The 23415-nt window shown below is 51.8% G+C and overlaps 10 protein-coding genes and 1 non-coding gene across 11 annotated transcripts; 6 read left to right on the top strand and 5 right to left on the bottom strand.

Moving 5' to 3' along the window:
* Positions 1-1516: 1516 nt before the first annotated feature.
* On the top strand, positions 1517-2595 carry ASPSYDRAFT_152918 (pectate lyase family protein; the record flags this gene model as incomplete). Its single annotated transcript, XM_040842241.1, has 3 exons — positions 1517-1615; positions 1670-1982; positions 2045-2595. The coding sequence occupies 3 exons, from the start codon at positions 1517-1519 to the stop codon at positions 2593-2595; spliced, it is 963 nt and encodes a 320-aa protein (XP_040701936.1).
* Positions 2596-3024: 429 nt separating this feature from the next.
* Positions 3025-5218, bottom strand: ASPSYDRAFT_58658 (uncharacterized protein; the record flags this gene model as incomplete). The annotated part of the gene is made up of 3 exons (XM_040849573.1): positions 3025-3315; positions 3379-4590; positions 4964-5218. 3 exons carry the CDS (start codon positions 5216-5218, stop codon positions 3025-3027), a joined length of 1758 nt encoding a protein of 585 aa, XP_040701937.1.
* Positions 5219-5843: 625 nt separating this feature from the next.
* ASPSYDRAFT_153424 (FAD-dependent oxidoreductase) lies at positions 5844-7112 on the top strand (the record flags this gene model as incomplete). Its single annotated transcript, XM_040842282.1, has 1 exon — positions 5844-7112. The coding sequence occupies one exon, from the start codon at positions 5844-5846 to the stop codon at positions 7110-7112; it is 1269 nt and encodes a 422-aa protein (XP_040701938.1).
* ASPSYDRAFT_46133 (uncharacterized protein) lies at positions 6965-8069 on the bottom strand. Its single transcript, XM_040847164.1, has one exon. The coding sequence runs from the start codon at positions 7862-7864 to the stop codon at positions 7277-7279; it is 588 nt and encodes a 195-aa protein (XP_040701939.1). The 5' UTR covers positions 7865-8069; the 3' UTR covers positions 6965-7276.
* Positions 8070-8107: 38 nt separating this feature from the next.
* On the top strand, positions 8108-9626 carry ASPSYDRAFT_32200 (Zn(II)2Cys6 transcription factor; the record flags this gene model as incomplete). The annotated part of the gene is made up of 3 exons (XM_040844950.1): positions 8108-8147; positions 8211-8638; positions 8754-9626. 3 exons carry the CDS (start codon positions 8108-8110, stop codon positions 9624-9626), a joined length of 1341 nt encoding a protein of 446 aa, XP_040701940.1.
* A 24-nt stretch (positions 9627-9650) lies between these two features.
* On the bottom strand, positions 9651-11388 carry ASPSYDRAFT_46137 (aldehyde dehydrogenase family protein). The gene is made up of 2 exons (XM_040847165.1): positions 11312-11388; positions 9651-11258 (listed from the first exon to the last, which is right to left on the bottom strand). Exons 1-2 carry the CDS (start codon positions 11357-11359, stop codon positions 9852-9854), a joined length of 1455 nt encoding a protein of 484 aa, XP_040701941.1. The 5' UTR covers positions 11360-11388; the 3' UTR covers positions 9651-9851.
* A 425-nt stretch (positions 11389-11813) lies between these two features.
* Positions 11814-13805, top strand: ASPSYDRAFT_90322 (GMC family oxidoreductase; the record flags this gene model as incomplete). The annotated part of the gene is made up of 3 exons (XM_040852315.1): positions 11814-12074; positions 12153-12224; positions 12282-13805. The coding sequence occupies 3 exons, from the start codon at positions 11814-11816 to the stop codon at positions 13803-13805; spliced, it is 1857 nt and encodes a 618-aa protein (XP_040701942.1).
* A 590-nt stretch (positions 13806-14395) lies between these two features.
* On the top strand, positions 14396-16027 carry ASPSYDRAFT_90323 (putative MFS transporter; the record flags this gene model as incomplete). The annotated part of the gene is made up of 3 exons (XM_040852316.1): positions 14396-14603; positions 14656-14718; positions 14769-16027. 3 exons carry the CDS (start codon positions 14396-14398, stop codon positions 16025-16027), a joined length of 1530 nt encoding a protein of 509 aa, XP_040701943.1.
* A 665-nt stretch (positions 16028-16692) lies between these two features.
* On the bottom strand, positions 16693-19582 carry ASPSYDRAFT_153541 (putative Rho GTPase activator (Sac7); the record flags this gene model as incomplete). The annotated part of the gene is made up of 3 exons (XM_040842294.1): positions 16693-18998; positions 19060-19215; positions 19423-19582. 3 exons carry the CDS (start codon positions 19580-19582, stop codon positions 16693-16695), a joined length of 2622 nt encoding a protein of 873 aa, XP_040701944.1.
* Positions 19583-20904: 1322 nt separating this feature from the next.
* On the top strand, positions 20905-22003 carry tim9 (protein transporter TIM9). Its single transcript, XM_040839774.1, has 3 exons — positions 20905-21373; positions 21477-21546; positions 21637-22003. The coding sequence occupies exons 1-3, from the start codon at positions 21366-21368 to the stop codon at positions 21829-21831; spliced, it is 273 nt and encodes a 90-aa protein (XP_040701945.1). The 5' UTR covers positions 20905-21365; the 3' UTR covers positions 21832-22003.
* A 1275-nt stretch (positions 22004-23278) lies between these two features.
* ASPSYDRAFT_t98 lies at positions 23279-23350 on the bottom strand. The gene has a single exon. It is a non-coding gene; the product is annotated as a tRNA-Arg (tRNA).
* Between the last annotated feature and the right edge of the window lie 65 nt (positions 23351-23415).

Below are 23415 nucleotides of genomic sequence, written 5' to 3' on the forward strand. Positions count from 1 at the left end.
CACTTGCTTCTTCCTTGGTCCTTCATCTCTCCCTCAATTTAAGACACCATGCCGTCAGTTGCAACACAGCACATTTGCCAGGGTCAAATTATCCCCTGTCATGCAAAACAGCATTCTTGGCATCATGTCACCGTGCAGCTGGGCTTCTCCTTTCCTTTCGGCTGCCGGCTATCAAGACTCCGTATTAATCGCCTCCTTGGCAACCACCTGGTACCTGAACCTTGACTCGCTCCTACCCAGGAATAGTCGTAGCTTACATTGTAGTGGGTCTGTTTAGACTTGGCAACGTGGAGTTGATGCTCCTGTTTCTGTCAGCCTCCTGAAACCACAAACTGTCTGGCTTGGCGATACTGATGGAAGGGTGGGGAGAACACCATGACTCGTATACGGAGTACGCCATTGAAGCAGGGCTCGCCAGTGTTGAGCTGAAACGAGTGCTTTAATTGATGTTATTAGAGATACGCATAGCTCGGGTATACGCCATTGGCGCATTATCTCGGTTCCCAAAGAATCGATGTGATCACGCGTGCCCAAAGTGTGGACTCTCACCAAGTTCTGCTTTCTCTTGCGTCCATGAATCGGAAGTGAGACAATATCGCATCACATTTCAACATATAAACCAAAAAGTGCGCGAGCTTTGGTGGTTGACTCCTCTAATATCCATGGGCTCCGCTCCCGGAAACGCCAACTCCATGAATCAGGACTAACCCATACCACCAGAAATAGATTAATTCCCGACTATTGTCTGTCGAGAGTCACAACAAATGTGGCGCAGATACTCTCGACCTTTTATGATTCCATTTCTGCAAACTCTACACATCTGAGAATGTCATANGGCTGACAGGTGACGATCAGTTCCGCGCCCTGTAGGGCAGAGTACTGGACGATCGAAGACTACAAGCAAAAGCTTCCTTGCACAGCCCTGCGAAAAACGAAGTACTCCGGAGTAGATGACCACCGGACGCCATGGCCAGCTTTTCCGCTTTTGAGGCGTCAAGTGTGACGAATCTCCGCCGACAGTCGCCGTTGGTTCTTGGCAGATGCTCTGAAACAAACTATCATCGTTTGAGGAATTTCTCCGGTCTCACTTTAATCACTTTCATAACCATACTAGTTGCTCCCTTCTGGGACTTCTCCATCAGAAAGGTCATCGCCTCGTTTACCCCCAGTCTCCTTCATTATGAGTTCTTGGCGCCCGGATTGTCCGGCGTCAACGAACCGCTGTCTAGTTTAGCTGTAACGCCATGTCCAATATGCTAAGGCCCTAGCTCAGCTTCAGTGAGCCTTCACTGGCTTTGCTGTCTGTATCCGGGAGTTACAGGTGTTGATCGTTTCAGTTGTTCTTCCGCAGACCATGACTCCGGTGGAGCAAGATGGAGCTTGGAAGGACTATATAAGAAGCCGTTCGGACGACGGTTCTTTCGTTCTTCAACAGCTAGCCTGTCAATCATTCTGCATACACTCTTTTCCGTCTACTTCAAATCCTTACTTTCTTTTCAATTGAGATCATTTCACAATGTCTAACCTTAAGTTTCTTCTCGCCGTCGTCAGCTGCTTAGGGCCGGCCCTTGCAGCTCCGACTCCCACCACCAACTTCAACAAGCGTGCTGATGATGTACGTTTTAAATAAATTCTCCCATTTCGCAAGACTCCACGCTGACTTACAAAGACCGCTTTCGGCTTCGCCAGCCTGAACGGAGGCACTACCGGCGGTGCTGGCGGTACCACCACCACCGTCTCCTCGTACGCTGAATTCACCGCGGCCGTCGAGGGCGATGAGGCCAAGGTCGTCATCGTCAGCGGCCCCATTTCGGAGTCCGCGTCGCAGGTCGATGTCGGCAGCAACACCAGTATCCTCGGTGCTGACGACAGCGCTGTCCTCGACGGCTTCGGTCTCCGACTCAAGGAGGTCGAGAATGTCATCATCCGCAACCTCGGCGTGAAGAAGGTCACCGCTGAGAATGGAGATGCCATTGGTGCCGGTACGACACAATAACCCGAATACTGCTCGGTTCTTGTGAATAGATGGCTGATGATCGAACAGAATACTCCAACAACATTTGGATCGACCACGTCGACGTCTCTTCTGACATGGACCACGACAAGGACTACTATGACGGTCTTCTCGACTTCAAGCGCGGCTCGGATTACATCACCGTGTCCAACAGCTACATCCATGACCACTGGAAGGCCTCGCTTGTTGGGCACTCCAACAGCAACGAGGACGAAGACAAGGGCAAGCTCCACATCACCTACGCCAACAACTACTGGCAGAACCTGAACTCGCGCGGTCCCTCAATCCGCTTCGGAACCGGCCATCTCTACAACAACTACTACGAGAACGTCAGCGACGGCATCAACACCCGTATCGGCGCACAGGTCCTCGTCGAGTCCAACACCTGGGTTGATGGCAAGAAGGCCCTTTACTCAACTGATGAGGGCTATGCTGTTGAGCGCGACAACGACTTCGGTGGTGCTAAGAATGAAGCCCTGGAGGGTACTCTCACCAGCGTCGACTATGAGTATGACCTTCTTGGCCCGGATGCTGTTAAGAATGCCGTTGTGGGAACCGCCGGGCAGACTCTTACTTTTTAAGCGCTCCCTCTCATAAACCTTTTTTTTTTTCACCCCTTCTCTCTTTGCTAGCCATGCATAGGCCTTCAAAGCAGTGATAGCGTGTATATATAAACTACTTTGTTTAGTTCTTATCACAAATCATCCATCAAACAGCCAACGTCTATGCTATGCTAATATATTTTGCCGTTCCACTGTGTTGTGCGTATAAAACAAATACAACCAACTTTAACTCACCAACCAATAATAATAAAGTTCGCCTCTTGCCATGCATCAACCCACGCATCCCTCCATTTACCTATCTATATGAAACCTAACCGGTCAACCAACCCATCCTTAATGTACACAAAACCCTTGGAGATCTTATCAATCCAAACAACTCCAGTCAAACAGAATCCGAATCAGAAACAGAAACACGAGAAACCCCAGACGCAGCCAGCCATACCCAAGTCAAATATCATAAGCATCAAACCTCCACGCCGCGTCTCTAGTCCCCCGGCTCTTCCGCAACACCCACGGCATCGTCCACTCTTTCCACCGCCCCTCTAGGAAACCCATGTCGCGATGCGTCGCCCACATCCGCTTTGCTGCGGAGAAGGCATCTTCGACGCGGCCCCGACGGACAGACTCGTATTTGGAGAAGACCGCGGGGAGGTCCTCATCGCGGTTGTGGGCGAGGATGCGGCAGAACATTATGGAGTCGTCGAGGGCGTAGGCGGCGGATTCGTCACGAGGTGGCATCTAGATATATATCATTAGTTTATGCTGAAAAAATTCGGTGTGATTGGTCGGTCAGAGACTCACCGCGTGTGCTGCATCGCCTAATAAAATCACTCGCCCCTTCCACCACCGGCCGCCTGGTCTGACTTGGTAGACAGGATAGAGCATCCAGTTGGTCTTAAGGTTAGCGACGTCTCGGATCCAAGGGTTGCCGGAGTTTGCGAAGCGGGAACGGATCTCTGATTGGAGGGCTGCGTGGATGTCGAGTCGCTTCCGGGGGTCCATGTCTGGAGTATTTGGTGAAGGGGGGTCAATGCGGTACCGTGGGAGCCGTGACTCGCTAATCTGGAGTATGGCGGCAAGGAAGATTATCGAGTGGTCTCGGTCGCAGAAGCTTCCTAGGAGGTCGCCGTGGCGGGAGAGGGCGAGACCGCTGGTGGCAAATGGTGGCGCGTGCATAGTTTGTTGTGTTTCTTCGGTAGAGGGGATCTGGGTGGTGGAAGGATGAGATAGGTTGCTGATGCTCCGGGTATTGCTTCTGCTTTTGTTGCTGGAGGCGTGTGTGCTTTCGCTGGCACTGGTGCTGGGGCGGCTGAAACTGGTTCTCACAGACGGAGGGGGAGGGGGAGGAGGGGTTTCCATTGTTGTCTGGAGAAATGACAAGCCAGTATATTCCGACGGACGGCTAGGGTCGACATATTGCGTGCGGAGGGCGGAGTGGACACCATCGCATCCAAGGACGAGATCACCTGCGGCCGATGTGCTGTCTTCAAAGTGCAGGATGGTTTGGTTGTTGTGTTCCGTGACGCCTGTAAGCTTTTTGCCGTATACAATGCGGATGTTCGGGTGGCGTTCGATAACGGCCAACATCGCCAGAGAGAGGACAATCCGCATCACCCGACGGCCCTTGTAGCCGTCTATGCCGTTACCATCGCCATCAGTGAAATCAATTGAACCGAGGGGTCGGCCGGAGCGGCTCGAGAAGAGTTCAATTGCATCGACATCGGCACCACCGTCGGCTCCTTGACGGTCGAGTTCAGAGAGGACGCCTAGTCGGTCGAGATGCCGTTGTGCGACTGGAGTGAGATTGATCGCGCCGCCGGAGGTCGAGAGGACACCGTGACGCTCGAAGATGGTTATCTGGAGGTTAGGTTCGTGGGGCTTCAATTCCTTCGCTAGAGCCAGAGCACTAGCTATGCCGGCAATACCCGCACCAACGATGAGGATCTTGCGGGTGCGCGGAGAGGGATCGGGGATGGGGAGAGGCACGACATAGCCAGCCCAGGGCTCGTTATCCTTGTTCAAATGCATGATCTACCAGCATACTGGAGTGGAGTGTAAAGAGTGAAAACTTTTCAAAATCAAGATCGCGTGAAGAAAATAGATTGAGTAGCTGGGATTAAAGTAGCTTAGACTAGCGCCGGTTTTTGTGGAGATTTCTCGGACGCAAGAGTCTTAGCGGCCGTTAGTTGTTCAAGATAGACACATGACACATCATCAATCATAAACGGAGAAAATACACGAAGGTCAGGAAGAAAATTAAAATTCATTGCAGCGTCTCTTGGTGCGCTATCAACCGCCATTCAGCGTCCGATCCCTGGCCCCAGGTCGACGACCCCGTAGCCACGTACTCCTGGCCATTCTGCGTTGCGCGGATTCGATAGGTCACTGTGCCCGCCATCAGATCTATCACAATGACCCGCACGTCCTGCAGGTCGTACTCGTCGAATCTGTGGAATTTGTTGGTGAAGGTCTCGCCCAGATCATCCACGGTAACGATGCCCTTCTTGGGGAAGAGAAAGACGGCGTTCGGACTCGACAGCCGTTCAAGTTCGGGTTTTGGATCGGCCGAAGTTATCGCGGTCCAAAGAGTGCGCTCCTGGGCGACGATCTCCGATTCGATGCGCTCGTGAATGGGCGGCATTTTTGTAACGGAAAATATGGAGGAAAAGAAGCTGGAGGGTTGGTCTTGACTCTTCTGCCGTGGGGAGCAGCTGGTAGCGAGTCCGTATTTAAGCACCACCAACGATGACATCACAAGGTGCTGATCAACAATTTCCTACATTTTCCTTCATTTCTTTGGGCCAGCAGGCCCAGTGCCTCTGACGTCTTTCCTTGCTATTATTATCATTGGGTATTATGAAACCCAATAAAAAATGCATATAGCCAGTTTCCCTGCTGGGCCTGACTGCATATCGTAAATAGATGATCTCATCATCATGCACGTGTTGCTGCCTATGCACTCTATGCAGCTTAATGTCCATGAAGTGACTTACATGTGGACACTTGCATATTAAGTTCAATGTTTGAATATCCATGAAGCTTCATCTTAATTACTTGCGTTCTGTGGCCAATGTTATTGCATGTAATCAGGAACCAATAGTAATATAACAATCAGAATGTATGGTTGCAAACATCACCGGTGTCAAAGCCATTGTCATTTCGATATTCACCACAATGGAATTGTTGTCGGGTATAAAAGACAAAGAAAAGCAAAAAAACATCAACACAACGAGAATTTTCCTTGACCAATATTAACCAACTTCAAGATGGCTCCACTCAAGCTATGGAAAGATCTCTCGCCTGATGGAGTACCCCTCAACCCTCCGCGTCCCAATGCAGCTCACATTCTCATCATTGGCAGCGGCGTTATTGGGCTTACCACAGCTTGGATTCTTCTTGACAAGGGCTACAAAGTCACTATTGTCTCCAAGAAATGGGCCTCTTGGGGCGACAAGCAGCGTCTTACCTCGCAGATTGCCGGTGCCCTCTGGGAATTCCCTCCCGCTGTCTGTGGTCACCACACCGATACCATCTCTCTAATTAACTCGAAGCGTTGGTGCATGATCAGCTACGACATCTGGTATGCTATTGCCAAATCTCCATCGCTGTCTGCAGCTGTGGGTGTCCAGGTCAAACCGGCAACTTTCTTCACCACCCACCCTGTAGCCGAATCCGCATCCCTTCTCCAGAAAGTAAAGGAAATGAGAGCCAGCGGCGTTCGCGATGTCATCCATGACGCAGAACTCATCCACAAGTACGGCATTAACCCTGCCTATGGGGTTGTCGACGCCTTCGAGTTTCTCGCCCCAGTCATTGACACCGATGCCGGCATGGCCTGGCTCATCGAGCTCGTCGAGCAAAAGGGCGCCACTCTGATAACACAAACCGTCACTGGAGATCTTTTCTCCCAAGAGGGCCAACTTCGAAAGGACTACAGTGCCGACGCCATCGTCAACGCCACCGGTCTAGACGCGCTCACCCTCGCAGGTGACAAGACATGCTACCCGATTCGCGGCGCTCTCATCCGAATCATCAACGACGGTACTGACTTCCCCCGGCTCACTACAGCGATGTCAATTCCCACAGGAACCAGAACCGATCCCGGCAAAGAGCCCGCTGCCCCATCCAACGAAATCGTCTTCCTTGTGCCTCGCAATGATAACATTCTTGTGTTGGGCGGAATTACGGAGCCTCACGAGTGGGATCTGGACCTCACGCTGGACTCGCCCATCATCAAACGCATGCGTGATCGCAGCGAATCGTTTTTGCCCGCGTTAAAGAAAGCACGTTTGGATCCTAAATACCCTCTTGCGCAGGGTCTCAGGCCATTCCGCGGCAAAAATGTGCGTGTTGAGAGGGAGCTGCGCATGCAGGGTGAGAAGCCCAGCCGGATCGTCCATAGTTACGGCCATGGAGGAGCCGGGTGGAGCCTTTCCTTTGGCTGTGCGGCGGAAGTCCTGAAGTTAGTCCAGGATGCGCTGCTCGATTTCACCCCTGTATCTATGGATGATGTGTCGGGGAAGGCGAAGCTCTAGATAACTTGCTGTAGACAAGATGGCCGTGTAAGCAGAACATGTCAGGCAAAACATACGTAGATCTTTTTCTATCAAAAACTCAGTGTCAAATCATGTCTGTTTCGTTACTATTGGCTGCTCACAGCCTTACTCTCTTTTCACCCTTCTAACCGTACTATACGAATCTACACACCTCCCCTGCCCGTATAGTCCAGTATGCTACCGATTTTCCCCTTCCCTTTCAGACTCTCATCCGCAAATCCCAACGCAGTATCCATAACCCGTTCGATATCGAAGTCGGGCTGCAAAGCGCCCATCCTCTTCAACACGTCAATCGCCTCCCGCGTCCAACTAACACAACTCTCCCCCTCAACCTCCTTCGTGGGTAACCCTATGCCACTGAACTTCTCTCTAACCCCGCCAGTGGCTCCCCATGCAGGATCCAGCTTCCCCACGAAAACTCTCGCCAGAATCTGAAACGAAATCACCGGGTCAGGCGAACCCCGCTCCCGGAACCGCCAATTCTCCTTTACCTCACCAGTGGCCGGATCAACATACAGCGAGTCCGTGACATCGAAGTGCGTGTGCAAAACGGATGGAGATGTAGGGGATTGGGATGCTGAAGCCGGGTGAGTAGCTTTATTCTTCGGCGAGATGAGAATGCCCCAGTGGTAAGCGGAGTATCCAAGACGGGTGCGGTTCTCACCCAGCGAGTTCTTGCCGCGTGCGTGTAGCGTTATGAAGATGCGGGGTTTATTCCGGGGTCTCATCATCTCATTTGTGATATTAAACACTAATGTGCAATCTGGGCCATCTGACAGACAATTCTGGGCCTCGCTTGATATTGGTACATGAGTCCAATCTGCTTGACGTGCCCCACTCGATCTGACTCGGTTTCTCCCCACCGATCTCGGCTTTCGGTTCCTGCTTATGGTTCGTCGCTCTGATGTGCGGAGACGACTGACTTCGATCCTTCAGCGTTTGTGAGCTGAGCGAAAAATGGTATATCGCCCATCATGCCAGCTAGGTGGAGGACCAAGTCGGGCTGCCTTACGTGTATGCCGGTCCTTGTTGCCGCAGTTCCCCACTGCTTTGTCGTATGCTGACTTTTGCCCCCAGGTCGCATGAGACGAAAGAAATGTGATGAAAAATCACCTAAATGTCAATCATGCTGTCGCAATGGCCTAACCTGCATCTGGTCGCCCAAAGAGGCGCCTGTGGATCGTCACCGCAATGCTCTCTCTACTCTAAATAATCATACTCCCTCTTTAAAGTATCCACCCCCGTTTGGCGACCCTTCCAGGGAGTCCCTGTTCCAGTACTTTGCGTCAACCATGATACCGCAAATGCTGATTCCTGGGACTCCCTTGGACACTGGTAATGAGCTCATCCCTCTCGCTGCGCAATACCCATGTGTCAGGGACTCCTTTCTAGCCTGTGCAACCGTGTTTCTGTCTCAGAGCAGCGGCGTGCCAACCCCTCCGCATGCGTTGACGTACTACTCAGACGCCCTACGTTATACCAGACGAATGATTGAAGAGTCCAGGGTAAAGGGTACAGAAGACTGGCTGCTCCTGCAGGCTTTGTTGCTTTGCATCTTCGAGGCAAGTACACCGACGGCTTTCAAAGCCCAGTTGGAAATTAGTTTCTAACTATGAACAGCGTGCCCAATCTGGACCATATTGCGAAGCCATGTCACACTTACTCGGCGCATCACGCATTATGGCTCTCAAAGTGAGAATTGCCACAGATCAATTGACCCGAACCAGTGCATTCCAGCAAATGTGCGCTGCGGCCTTACTTTACCACGCCGCAACAACCGCATTTCTCAGCCCGGACATTTCCCGATTACCAGAGGACACGATGTGGAAACAACTGCAGAAGTTCATCGAGCCCAGCTATACATCCTTCTTTGCTATCCCACCAACGCTGTGCCGGCTCATACTTGAGATTTCTCGCCTCGCTCGTCGCTCGCCTTTGAACAACCACGACAAACAGCTGGCTAATAATCTGCGCGATCAGCTACAACCTTACCTGCCTCTTCAGCTCACTCCAGATGAGGTCATCTTTAGCGAAGAAAACCATGATCACGAAGTCGAAGAAATCAAAAAAGCAGCGCAATTATATGCTCTATCAGCGGATATTCTACTCCTAAAAACAGCCAATCCAGAGCTCACAGCCAAAGACAGCCGAGTCCAGGCCCAAGTCAAACAAATAATGAAAGTCCTGCAATCCGACGTGCAGGGGCTCTTCTGGAACCAGCATTACTCCTGGCCGTTTGCGATTCTCGGCTGTGTCGTGCAACGCGAGACAGAGATGCTTTTCTTGCTGGGAAGGTTGGAAAGGCTATGGGAGAGATCTCACTGGGGCGATGTTCAACGCACAGTCATTCTCCTTCGAAATATGCTCGATTACAGATGCCAGAATGCCCAGTTTGCTGGATCGTTGCGGGATCCAAAGTCCGGAGCTCCTCACTGCCCTGAACCGTTTGATATGTTGCTTCATACCGATTGGCCCTTGCAGTTCATAGGATGATGCTTAAGAAGTGGAAATTAAATGTGCTCGTTAACGAACTGTTGCCAATTCTTCTGGGGATGGAAACCTAGTCCCAAAAATATGGAATGTCGTCCTAAATGCTACCAAACTATGACAGCAGACTCAAGCCGAAGGGTGTGGTATGGGAATACAATCTAAAGACTACGAAGTTATGGACGAATGGGTGATGCCTCGTTAACACACCCTTGCGGTCGTGGCTGTCATCTAAAGCTTCGCCATATTAAGAAGTATTGTCTTGGCCTGAAGATATCCCGTCAACGCCGCATGCCCCCCTTCATAACTGCCATTACCGCTCTGCTTCCACCCCCCCAGAGGGACATCATACTCGGGTTGGTGGTTAGAGTTTATGGCCACGCCAGCAGCTTGCAGCCGCTTGGAGAGTCGCAAAGCGCGAGGGATATCTCGAGTGTAGACACATGAAGACAACCCATACTTAGATGCATTAGCCAGCTGGATCGCCTCATCTTCTGTCTCAAAGGCGCGAACGCAGAGAACAGGCCCGAAGATCTCCTCTTTCCAAACTTCTGAATCTAGTGGAGGGTTTTTCAGTATGGTTGGGGTCACAAAACATCCTCCGGTTGATGCTCCTCCAGTCAAGACTACGTCTCCCTGCGTTGCTTTTACCCGCGATAAAATGCGATCCTTCTGCCCTTCGTCGACAACTGGGCCCAGGAACGTATTGGCAATCTCAGGGTCACCGGCTGCTTGCGCCAGTGCCTCGAATCGGCCTTTCAATTGCAATATGAATTGCTCGAAAATTGAGCTGTGAACCAGCAGTCGCGACGGAGCCACACAAATCTGACCCGAGTGCACAAGGAAGGCCTGCGACGCATACTGTAGGGCATTCTCCAAATCTGCATCTTCAAAGACGATTGATGGCGACTTCCCGCCTAGTTCCAGCGTCACTCGCTTGAGGTTACTCTGCGCGGCAGCGATCTGTATCTTCTTCCCCGTCTCCAGAGATCCCGTGAAGCCGATTTTCTGGATATCCATGTGAGACGCGAGGTGCACCCCCGTCGCACCCTCTCCACTCAACAGATTTATAACTCCAGGCGGAAACCCAGCCTGGACGATTAACTCGCCAACCTGAAGCGCGCCCAGCGGAGACTTCTCAGAGGACTTGAAAATAAACGTGTTACCGGCCGCGATGGCGGGGGCCGCCTTCATGGATAGGAAGAACAGACTCGCATTCCAAGCGCCGATACCAGCGCAGACGCCAAATGGATCGTACCGGACGATCTTGTAAATTCGGTCGTCTCCCTCGGGGGCGAATTCCCCGGGAAGCTTATCACAAAACCCTGCGTAATAGCGCCAGACAGCACCGAGGCCACTTGCGATAGCTCGTGAAATGGCGATTGGGAGCCCGATTGAAAGGGTCTCGAGATGTGCTAGCTTGTCTACATGCGAGTCTAGCAGGTCGGCGAGGGCTAGCATGTGTTTGGCTCGCTCTTGTCCGGGCATCTGACCCCATGTGCTCCGGAAGGCTCGGTTCGCGGCGTTGACTGCATCGTCGACATCTTCGTTGCCGGCACAATGGACCTTGTCGGTTATGATCTTGTTATCGTAGGGGTTGCGTACGGCGCAGTATGTTCCTGATTTGGCTGGCACGTACTATACAGCTGTCAGTTGACATTCGAATTGGTATTATCTTTGCACTCTTGTACCTCATTGTTAATGAACAGTTTTTCCTGAAAATATGGTAGAGTGGCCATGGTGATGAAGGAAGCTAGTAATAGGCACCACCGCACAAGTGGTGCTAAGCAGAATATCCGACGTTGACAGGAAACATGGTACCTTTTTATGAGGTCGACAAATCGCCCAGGCACGACCTCTCGAGCCTGTTCTCCAATGCCGATTCCCCAGTCGGAGGCGGCGCAATGAGCCCTCATTTGATATGAATTTCCCGGTTTAATCGGATATCTGTGGATTGCGGCGGGGGGAGCGGAACTTAAGCCTCGTACCCCGGAAGGCCCGCGCAATGCATCCTGATTGGCTCAACCACAGCGCCGAGCAATAATAAAGACAAGGATATGAGACTTAAATATCACCATCTTGTCTTGCGCAGTCAAACGCAAACTTGTTCGTGTTGCCTCCACATAGACCTTTTCATCCTTCACACTCTCTTTTTCTTTTCTGTTATTCTATTCTCAGCATCAGCGATCCAGCATGGCTTCATCTGATACCCCCCGCAGCGCCATCTGCTCCCTTGAAGAATTCCTCCAAATGTCATACGACTACATCATTATCGGCGGCGGCACAGCCGGTCTCGCAGTAGCTGCTGGGCTCAGCGAAGATCCAACAGTCAACGTGGGCGTGATTGAGGCCGGGAAAGACCAGACTCAGAATGAGCACGTTTCAACCCCGGCTCTTTTTACCAGGATACTGGGTGTGCCGGAATATGACTGGATGTTGGCTACGGTTCCTCAGGTATCTGTCCTTTGTCTGGTTTGATTGTTTGGCTCTGTTTTGTCTAGTTGTTATGGTGGTAATGCTGATGGGCATTAGAAAGGAAACCGCGGGAAAGTCCATGCCCTGACCCGTGGGAAAATGCTAGGTGGATCGAGTGCTACAAACGGTGTTGGCAAACCTCATCTCTCCCAAGTACTACAACCACTGCTAATATTAAAGCCACAGATGATGTACGTCCGCGGCTCAAAGCAAGACTACGATGACTGGTCTGCCTTCGGAAAGGGCTGGTCATGGTCGTCCATGGCGCCCTATTTCCGGCGTCACGAAGGCTTCGACGATACTCCCGGTGGTGGTGTTCCGTCTGACACCAACATCACTAACTACCAGTCAAAAAGTCATGGAAGGTCTGGACCAGTGCAGACCAGCTTCAACAACTGGAGGACCCCGCTCGAACGAAGCTTCATCGAAGCCGGGAAACAAGCTTCCGGGATTGCCGGCCCACGAGATCCAGGTGGCGGAGACCACCTTGGGTTCTTTTCGTCTTTGACTACGATCGACAGAAAGGTGCGAAAGGGGACTCGTAGCTATGCGGCCACCGCTTATTTGCTTCCCAATACCCGGCGGCCGAATCTTCGGGTGCTCACCGAAGCCCTAGCCATGAAGGTGATCCTGCAGGGCAATGTGGCCAGCGGTGTCCGCATCCACTGTGCCGGCCAAACGCACGATATCAGGGCCACAAGAGAAGTTATTCTGAGCTGCGGCACGTACAAGTCTCCTCAGATCCTGGAGCTCTCGGGGATCGGAGACCCGAAGATCCTCGCTCCAGTAGGAGTGCAGTGCACTATTCCCCTGCCGGGAGTGGGCGCGAGTCTACAGGACCACGTCTTGACCGCTGCCATATATGAACTAAAAGACGGCTTTTCGTCCTTCGACTCACTGCGCCATGCGCACAATCTGCAGGAGCACCTAGACATGTATGCTAAGGAGTCCAAGGGCATCCTGGGGGCTGCTACCAGCGGGATGGGTTTCCTACCGTACTCGAAGATGGTCAGTCCGGAAGAGGTAGAGCGAACTTGCCAAAAGATTTTCGAATCTCCAGGAAAGACGCCTTTCGAGCGGAAACAACTGGAGCAAGTCGCCAAGCAACTCAAAAGCCCTATATCTGGCAATATCCAGTACATTCTAATGCAGGGAACGATGGGCGTAGAGGAAGTCGCCGGCGACCAGGGCAAGTTCCAGAAAACCCTCAACGAGAACGACCGCGACGCGTTCACGCTCGTGTCTTGTGTCGAGTATCCTGCATCCAGAGGCACCGTCCACATCACCAGCAGCGATCCAGCCAAAAACCCTGCTGTTGACCCAGCATTCCTTAGCCACTCCGCGGACATTGAGGTCCTCGCTACTGCTCTAGGCTTCTCTGATAAGATCGCCCAGTCGCCTGCGTTAAAGGACAAGGTTCACCGACGCGCGTATCCCCCGGAGAGCGTCGATTTGCATGACCACGCCTCTGCGTCCGAGGCTGTCAGGGACTTTTGCTTGACTGAGTATCATCCATGCGGGACGTGCGCTATTGGACAGGTGGTGGATGAGAGGCTGAAAGTTTATGGAGTGCAGGGGCTGAGAGTCGTCGATGCCAGTGTTTTCCCGGGAAATGTGAGCGGGAACATCCTGTCCACGGTGTATGCAGTGGCTGAGAGAGCGGTGGATTTGATCAAGGAGGATGCGGCCAGGTTTCCGTCTAATCTGTGAGATAATCAGCCTTCATACAGTAGTTCAGGTATACTTTCCAGGCTTCCAGTACTGTCAAACGGACCGTTTTATCAAGCCAGCTTAGATTCTCGTCACATCCAAGAATGCCAGGGATTAACTTTAAACAACATTCCCGTCAAGAGAGGAATGCCTCAGCTCGCCGAGGGCCCCCGGGACTCGATAACGGCGGTTGGGGGCACCAATCACAAAGACCGGCCATCTCGCTGCTGACCAAAAAGGTTATCTGATCTCCCGGTCTAGTCCTGATCCGGCGTCTCCCCGCAATGATCTCCGTTGCACGCACCGCTTGACGTCGCATCAGCTGTGCTCGATAAGCTCCTTCAATGTAACCCTTGGAGTCTTGTCGCCCTTGACTTCCGCAGGGAGAGCGGGGATGATGCGAGTGACGCTGGAGATGGAGCTCCCGATGATACGGTGTGCCGTTGCTCCCTATCAAGCTCGTCCCCAGCAGTTATCTCTCCCTTGCTTCATCCATTCTCCGACCAGCACGCAGCCCTCTCTGTTCCCCTCCTTCTATCCTCTTTGTCCTACATACCCTGAGTGACCGGGTAGGTAGATAGACTGCGGCCATGGATCACAAGGCTTCTTCTTCGTTGACGGCTGTGGACACTGCTGTATCCGGGGGGAGAGATACTTTGCCCGATGAAGACCTCAACAAGACTGGCCGCTATGCGCCCGGGGTCGTCGAGGATGTCGCCGGTGTCGTCGACCACAAGGCTGAGCGGGCACTCTGTCGTCGATTTGATCTGCGGTTACTGCCTGTCCTGGCTGTCATGTGTGAGTGATGCCGCCGCGCACGGAGGACTACTAGCTAGCTAATACAAGATAGATCTATTTAACGCACTCGACAAGGGAAATATCGGTAATGCCGAAACAGACGGCATGAGCGACGGTAAATATTCCATCTTATACTTATCAGGCTCATCGTTGCTAACTGGTTAGACCTCAATTTCAAACCGGGCCAGTACAACTTGTTGCTGTCTATCTTCTTCATCCCATATGTCATCTTTGCGCCTCCCTTCGCAATGCTGGGCAAGCGCTTAAGCCCAGCTAGGATGATGCCGATTCTGATGTTCTGCTTCGGCTCCTTCACGATCCTTGCAGCGTCCACCAAGAATTTCGGTGGAATCTTTGCCCTTCGCTGGTTCCTGGGCATGTCGGAGGCAGCTTTCTTCCCTCTAGTCATCTACTATTTGACTACTTTTTACCGTCGTGCAGAGCTGGCTCGCCGACTTGCCATTTTCTACGCAGCTTCCAACATAGCCAACGCTTTCTCCGGCCTGATTGCATTTGGCGTCTTCCAGATTGAGAACACACCCATATCTCAATGGCGATACCTATTCATCATCGAAGGCTGCGCAACCGCTACCTTCGCAATCTTCGCCTTCTGGTACCTCCCGCGCAGCGCTGCAGAGGCCAAATTCTTATCCGAGGACGAAAAGGCCCTCGCCTTCCACCGCATCCAGGTCGACTCTAGCGCCGTCGTCAACGAAAAGTTCAACATCCGCGAAGCCTTCGGTATCTTCAAGCACCCGACAACCTACTGCTTTCTCGCCATTGAGGTCTGCCTCGGCGTGCCACTCCAAGGTGTCGCCCTCTTCATGCCGCAGATCATCCAACGCCTGAATTACACTACCGTCAAGACCAACCTTTACACTGTGGCCCCCAACGTCACAGGCGCGGTAATGCTGCTCGTCCTCGCATTCAGCTCCGACGCCGTCCGCCTCCGCTCCCCATTCATCGTCCTCGGCTTCTTATTCACCTTCTCGGGCTTCATGATCTACGCGTCCGTCACAGACGTCGAGGCCCAGATCAAAGTCGCCTACTTCGCAACCTTCATGATGACCTGGGGCACCTCCGCGCCCTCCGTCCTCCTGAGCACCTGGTACAACAACAACATCGCGCACGAGGGCCGCCGCGTCCTCCTCACCAGTATCGGCGTGCCGCTTGCGAACCTAATGGGTGTGGTCGCGAGCAATGTCTTCCGCGAGCAGGATAAGCCAAAGTACATGCCTGCGCTGATTACGGTGGGTGCATTTGGGGCGACCGGCTCTGTCATTGCGGGTCTTTTAGGTCTATACATGGTTTTTGATAATAGGAGGAGAAATCGCAGGGATGGCGTGACTGTTAGGGCTAGTGATATCCCGACAGATCGGTTGCGGGATGGGCCGGCTTCGCCTGAGTTTCGGTGGTTTTTGTAGGAGGGCTTGCCTGGGACTTGCTCGGTATAGGTATTTGTCATGGCTTGCAGCGGGTATGTAACCATGACACATGATGTTAATAACCTATGTGGGGTAGTAAGCACTGGTTGAAGGGACAAAAACGCCCCGTGAGTTGTAATAGGGGTATTTTACTGTTGATAGCGTGAATGAAAAAAGTACGATATAGACACTCATCATTTACGCTTTGTTCTCCGGCGTACACAAATTCCCAGTGATTACCGCTTTTATTATGGGGTGTGGGATTCAAGCCTATCACGGCCGAGGTTGCCCGATAGAGCAGGACTATAGAGCAGGAAAAGTATATCCTGAAGTTTCAAGATCATAGATATTCAGTGACGAGTTGACGGGAACGGATTTCACATATCGAGAGCAAGAATACATCATTCGTGAGCCATAACGAATATCAGGGGTAGGGGTATGAGAACAGATTTGCAGAAACATGAAACCAAAGCTAAGCATACAATCCCACGCCTCGTCCAAGGAAATACAAAGGAAACTGGGTGTCTCTGGGCAAACAAAGCCGAAGATAGCGACAAAGAAGAAGAGATCGCGAACCAACCCATCTATCATGGCGTAAGGGGCCCCCTAACCAACCTAGCGTATCCAAAACCAAGAGCGATATTAGGTAAAGCTCATTATAATTTTTACTGTGCTTTGGGCGCGGCCTCAGCTGCAGGGACTTGGGTTGTCTGAGGTGTTTCTGACGGAGTCGCCTCGGCAGCTGCTGCCTTCTCAACCTCTTTTTCATCCGTCCTTTCCTCAACGTTGTCGAGCTTGTCCACCTTATCTGACTGCGCAATCGGGTTGGCCGGTGCCACAGGACTATCAGGAGTGTGGGGCTCTTCAGGAATAGGAGGTGGTAATCCAGAACTGGGTAGAGGGGACACTGGTGTGGTACTTTGTGCCTCTTTTGGTTCTCGGTTCACGTCAATCGGAGCCGGTCGAGGGCTAGTAGTATCCTTAGCAGGAGGCATATTTTGACCTGAAGCGGAGATATCATCGGGGTTCACAGGGCTCCTGGTTCGATCCCTTTCTGATGACTCTCGCACTCCGTCCCTAACCTGGGCAACTTTGGCCTTGAACTTTCCGAAGAGACTTCGCTTCTCGGGCTCCAAGGGTGGGGTTTCCTTGGAAGTACCGTTATGAACCTCGGCATCCAGACTTAGCGGCTGAGAAGAAGGATCATTTGCAAAATGTTGGAGATCGGAGGGTGAGCTCTTGCTGGAATGGTGCCAGCTACCTATCGAGCTTGTACTGCGGTCTGCCCCGGGACTTGAAGCCGTAAGCGGCGGCGACCCCAGACCGAGGCCAATTTGCTCGTTGCTTCGCTTTGCTGATCGTGGGAAACGCCAACTCCGGCGGTGTTCTTTACGCTCGGAGCGAGATGCATCATCAGTGTGATCAACGTCTGAATAGTCCGTGAAAGACGACCGCGAGTTCATGGATGGCGTCCGTGAACCGTGTGGACGCAAGGCATCTGCGGCTGACTGTCCATTTTCTGATTGGCCAGCTCTTTTCTCGGATCTTCCCACTCTCTGAGACTCAGGTTCCTCTGGGGCTGCGTTACTGGGTGGTTTGGGAGTAGCGCCCCCGTCATCATGCGCGGATTCTGATCGCGGTGGCACCTGCGATGTGATCAATGCTGATTCGGATGTTGCGCCTTGGAGTGAGATGGAAGAACTTTGCGCGCTCTCATTTGCACTTCCAGGTATCCGCTTCTTTTTCAACCTATTTGGTTGCCGCGTCTCTTTAGAATCTCCGCCTGGCGGGGGGGATTTACTGAAAAAACTCGAGAGTTTACGCTCCTTGGTAGGAGTAACAACAGCCGGTGGAGGAGACGACGTTGTAGGTGGTGGCAAGGTAACATCCTGAGGCCTCTCGGGCTTCTGCTCTGCTTTTTGCTCGAGCTTCTCCGGGGCACGTTCGACATCAGACGAAGGCTTTGGCGTCGGACCATGTGTAGCTGAGTGCACATATACGAGCCCAGAGGTGGCCGCCTCGGTATTGGCAGATGCTGGGGGAGATTGTACTCCATTCCCAGTGGATGGCGGCGTGCGACTTGAAGATCGGGACTGATGCGGGGACGTTCCCGGGGCGTTCAAATTTGAGGATTCCACGACTCGACTATATCGGGTCGCGGGAGACATTTTGGACGGTAATGTGTTACTCCTGTGCACCCCCACAGCACCCATGGAGGTGGGAGTGGCGGGATTTGAAACATTGTTCGAGGCACGCGAGTTCTTTGAAGATACGGAAACGTTCCTTCGGAGCGACTCGTACTTTTTGAAGCTATCAGCTCCTCCACTGGCACTGGATACGGAGCGACGGATGGTCGATTGAGACGTCGGAGGACGAGCATTGCCAGATTCAACTTCCTTCACAGTCTGCTCATCAGCAGCTGTGCCATTCATACCGACCAGGAAATGATCTTGGTTTTCAATGAGGAAAATCAAGACGTCCTGGCTCAACTTATACTCATCTGGCGACATATCGTGCTGCGGATGGGAAAGTAGCCCGGGTTGGAAAATAGCGGATAGATTGGCTGAGTTCATTCGATTCTGGTCCGATTTCGACGCAAAGACAGCGAGCAGATCAAGAATGTATAGCAGTAGCTGCTTGTTGAGGGGGGGGAGCTCCCTGATCAGCTGCTGGTAAGCAGCAACAGCTTTCGCATGTTCTGTGGCTTCCGAATCCTGAGATGTTCCTTGTTCCTCGGCCTGCAACTGGAATTTACGCAGGGGCTCTCTGAATCGCTCGTAAAATTCCAGGGGGACAATTGGTTCTGGGAGTTGGTTAAGGTAGCGTCGAAGGACATTTGCAGCATCGTGGACCGTATATCCAGTCCAATCCAGGCCTTTCCCATATCGCTCGGGAGAGTCAAAAATCTCCTGAAGGTCTTTGATCCGCTTCGCGGACCCGTTTAGACGAAAAATCCCCTCAACGTCAGTCGCTAATGAGATAGAAAAATGTTAGCACCGACCGTAGGACACCGCGCGCTCGGAAGGCCGTACCTTTCTCCTTCAAGAACACTCCGCACTTGGCGACGACTATGGGCACGTAACCGTAAATGAAACTCTCCCCATTGTCGTTTGTGAGGGAAATAGCGACGTTTGCGTACTTGATGCTGACCTTGAGCGGGATACCGAAGATACCTTGCTGTGTTTTCTCTAGAGTCGCCTATTAGCATGATAGGATTCGAAGGAAGCGCAATGAATGCAAGATCGCGTCACATCGAGTGTAGAGACATTGAGATAGTATTAAGCCCTCAGCACCTGAGCCCAGGAAAGGAACTGGCTGGTTCGTTTCGACCGATAACTTTCCATACAGAAGTCCCACACTCGAGGGGTTTTTTGGTCAAGCGTCTCCGCACGTACCTTTCGGTTCCTCCTTCCTAGTATTCCTCTTGAATTGCCTCCACCATGTTGTGAGATCTCGTTTTGACGGCGGGGAGGCAGGGGAAACCTCGCGCTGAGGTGCTGGAGGCGGATACGGCACGAAGGAGTCGGCGCCGGCGTGCGGCTTTCCAGTTACCATCTTGAATAGTGTGGGACGGGCGGCAGGAACGGTGAGATATAATCAAGGGTTTAAGAATACGGCGAAACCGAGTCGACAATTATTCCGTCACTGACCCCGTTGGCGCGCAGTGAATTCCGGGGCTGGAATGACGATGGGACGTCCCAAAATAGCACAGGGGCCTGGGGTCGAATAGCGCGCAGGCCGCGACAAACCCGGTGTGGCGAGGTAAGAATGGAATCGACGAGGTGGATGCGGGGCAGTTTCAAGGTGAAATTCGTACGAAACGACGAGAAAAACGGACGAAGACGAAGGGAGAAGAAGCGTGTGAAATGGAGGAATCGAGGTGGTGGATTGATCGATGGGAGGGGGGAAGGGAGAAGTAAGAAGGGAGAGAAGGAAAAGGCACGAGGCAAGGCCCAGCCAGTCAATCCAGGTGTATCAACCACAGCCTGACAGGAGACTTTGGCCCCCCTCAAGTTTGGGTTCGAAGCAGAGTTCAGCGGTAGATGGTCAGTCGACGAGCAGAAGCAGCGGATGGGAAGAATAACATTCAGTGGAGGGAGCGGTGGGTGGAGGGGGACAAGACCAAGGGAGCAGCGAGCGTCGCTGCGTCTGATCGAGGCAGCGCACACGACTATCCATCACGGGCAGCGCAACGGCTGCTTACTCCTGGGCCATTTCTTTCTCTATTTCTTGAGACTATTACTATCAAGGCAATGGCCCTCGCTACGGTCGCCGCTATACTGCTGCCCTCGACTCGGAGTCTCGGATGCTCTCGAGTCATCACGGCCACCACTTACATCTCGACAGCAACTGGGTCAAGACCTTGGAACCAGAATTAGGAACGGGAGCTCGTCTGGGAGTCGACCTGGGTCTTAGTTCTGGAACGGAGGTTCCAGACACTAGCGATCCTTGACAGTGGTCCCCGACTAGAGCGTACCGTCGTTACGAGCGAATGTCCCGCTGCAGACTTGGTCGGGGGCTTGACAGTAGACTCGATTTAATCTATTGTCGATGTGCCGACTGGAGCGTGCGTGGTCTTCTGGAAGATCTTCATTTTCGAGAATTATTCGCCTCCCAGGCATCCGACCTGCTGGCCAAACATCGCCGAAAAAATTAGCAGACAGAGGACGGGCCTCTCCACCAACAGCCCAACACTGGCTGACAGCATTGGCCCTGAAGGAGGATTCAATGCAACCCCGAACTCCCCATCACACAGACGCAGAATCAGCACCTAACCGCGGCTTCCTCCGCTAGCGTGACCGACCTCGCAGTGAACAAGTAGACTAGCAAGCCCCTGCACGGTGGAAAGCCGCCTCGCATCAGTGGTGGCCTGGTGTGCAAAGGATTGGCTCCCCTGGGTAATTGGGTTGACGGTCCATCCCGGAAACCACCTCACCAGATGCTGAAGTCGGGTTGCCTGCCTATCACCAGTATCACAACCATGGATACGGGAATCTATTCATGCGAATTCAGAGGGCCTAGGCTCCGGATTGACATGGCCAGTCTCCGTCACTCGTCGCAGAATGTTCTTTTTTTAAACCCTGAGTAAGCAGCCTCCAGGGCAGGCTCGCCTTCCTCTTTCGGGTGATGGAGGACCTCGCCGGATCAAGTAGTGGTCACGTGGTTTATATCACGTGTCAAAAAGACATGTGACATCAGGTGACTTCGGCGACTGAAGAGCTTGTCATGGCTGAGCTCCGGAGCTTCGGTCGAGGCTGAGTGCTAGAATATTATTATTGTCTGCAACTACACCTCCACATTTCCCACCCTCTCATTATATATTTCACATAATATCACAATGGACGGGTTAGTGTTCGCCTTTTCTTATCAACTTACTACAGATTTTGGCAATCGGAAAAGATGGCCTCGAAATTGCATTGCATCACCAGAGTTATGCTAACTAACCCAGACTTACGGCCTCGGAACAACGCGAGTTTGCTTCTCGCATCGAGAGAAAGCAAATGAAGGAATTCATGACCGTACGTTGTCTCTTAACCGCCTCAACGGCTTCCACTTCAAATTCCAGGCATCCTGCTTTTCAGATTCTAATCTTGCCTCCACTCGTCTAGATGTACTCCAAGCTTGTTCAGCGATGCTTCGACGACTGCGTCAACGACTTCACCACTAAGTCCCTCATCTCCCGCGAGGAGGGCTGTGTTATGCGTTGCGTTGACAAGTTCCTGAAGGGATCTGCCCGGTTGAACGAACGATTCCAGGAGCAGAACGCCGCCATGATGCAGAGTGGACAGTTGCCCGGACGGTAAACGCGTTATCTTCCCGGCTTAACTTGTTGCTTTTTACTCGACAGTTTCCGTGTATACTAGATTTTCAATGATACTCTCGCCTTGTTCGGCTCAAATTTTGGTTTCGATCGTTAACGCGCCAAGGGGTTTTCCTGGATTAGACCGACATTAGTTGCTTTCTTGGATTTCACGGCTATGTTACTCATTGACAGATTTCAGAGCCAGAGCGAAATGCGGTCTACGAACCCGGGCCCTCCGCAGAATCAACGTCCTCTCATACTGACTTATGGTCGACCGGTGATTTTGACAGCATTTGACTAGGGGGTTGGTCTTAGGCGGCAAACTTCATACCAATAGCCACAATATGCCAATCTCGACTATAAATCGCCCTTCATTTGGAGGCCATATCAACTTTAGAGAATCATACCAGGTGTATTATCTGCTTGGCACAACTTCTTGGTCAAGGATGGGATCTTCCGAACCACGCCCGGTTCTCAAATCGTCAGAAGAGCCGGGTTTGGACTGAAATACACACAAGCTTCACCGGTTTGGCAAATCACTGAGGTCCATTTAGTGTTGCCATATACCTGATACATCTTGCAACAGACTCTACATATATATTAGTAAGATTGCCTACGGCTCACCTGTACCCACAAGTCAACGCTGGGGTCTACAGTAAAAATAAATGCAGTATTTTATTAATTAGTGGCTTTTCGGAACTGTTCTACGTAGGTGCCAATTTGCCCCATAGTACGAAGCTATTATACAATTGTACCAGCTCTTCTCCGAAGTCACCTCCCTTTGGCGTATGCCAGTATATATAGACCGAAATAACCCTGAACTGCTACGCCACGCGTTATACACACCGCCGTGGACAAGGTATACCTCTGATTAGAGTATATAATCCATTTCAAAATTGTCGCGTCCATTTTGAACCTTACATTATTAGTTGTGAATGTTTCAAGTCAGGGCAAACATACTCCATTCCCCATGTATCTTCCACGACGCTGGCACGCTATACACTTAAACCATTATTACACGTAACTGTGTAGCAGATAGAAACACCTTGCAGGGCATTGAAAGTCAGAGGACAAGTATTGTAGTAATCAGGTGGAATTTTCAAGGGCAATACACAAAAGGAGGTATTATTTATTGATTTTTTTTACTTTAACAACTATTCATTTGTCCCTGAAACGCAACTTTGTAGATTTTGCACGTCCAGTAGAGTAAATATTACATGATTCATAGCTGTAGTAACTTATCAGTGCTAGCGGATTATATTTGTTCTTGTTACAGGCTGCTTGTATGGTTGTATTTACTAATAGGGAGGATATTAATTGACCAGCACATGAATTAACCTTTTAAATCAATACCGTCCATGCTGCAGCTCTGGTAAAAAGTCAGATCCGCCATAGAGATGGCGGAACGTGACAAAAGGTGATAGAATGTGACATGTCAGTAAAAAAAACGACCAATGCGGGATTCGAACCCGCGATCTTGCGCTTAGGAGGCGCACGCCTTACCACTAGGCCAACCGGCCAATGATTTGACTGTCATATAGTCCAAAATTATACTCTATACGCAGGATGCTTATGATTCTTCCGA

Source organism: Aspergillus sydowii (assembly GCF_001890705.1).
Source record: "Aspergillus sydowii CBS 593.65 unplaced genomic scaffold ASPSYscaffold_6, whole genome shotgun sequence".
NCBI lineage: Eukaryota > Fungi > Ascomycota > Eurotiomycetes > Eurotiales > Aspergillaceae > Aspergillus > Aspergillus sydowii.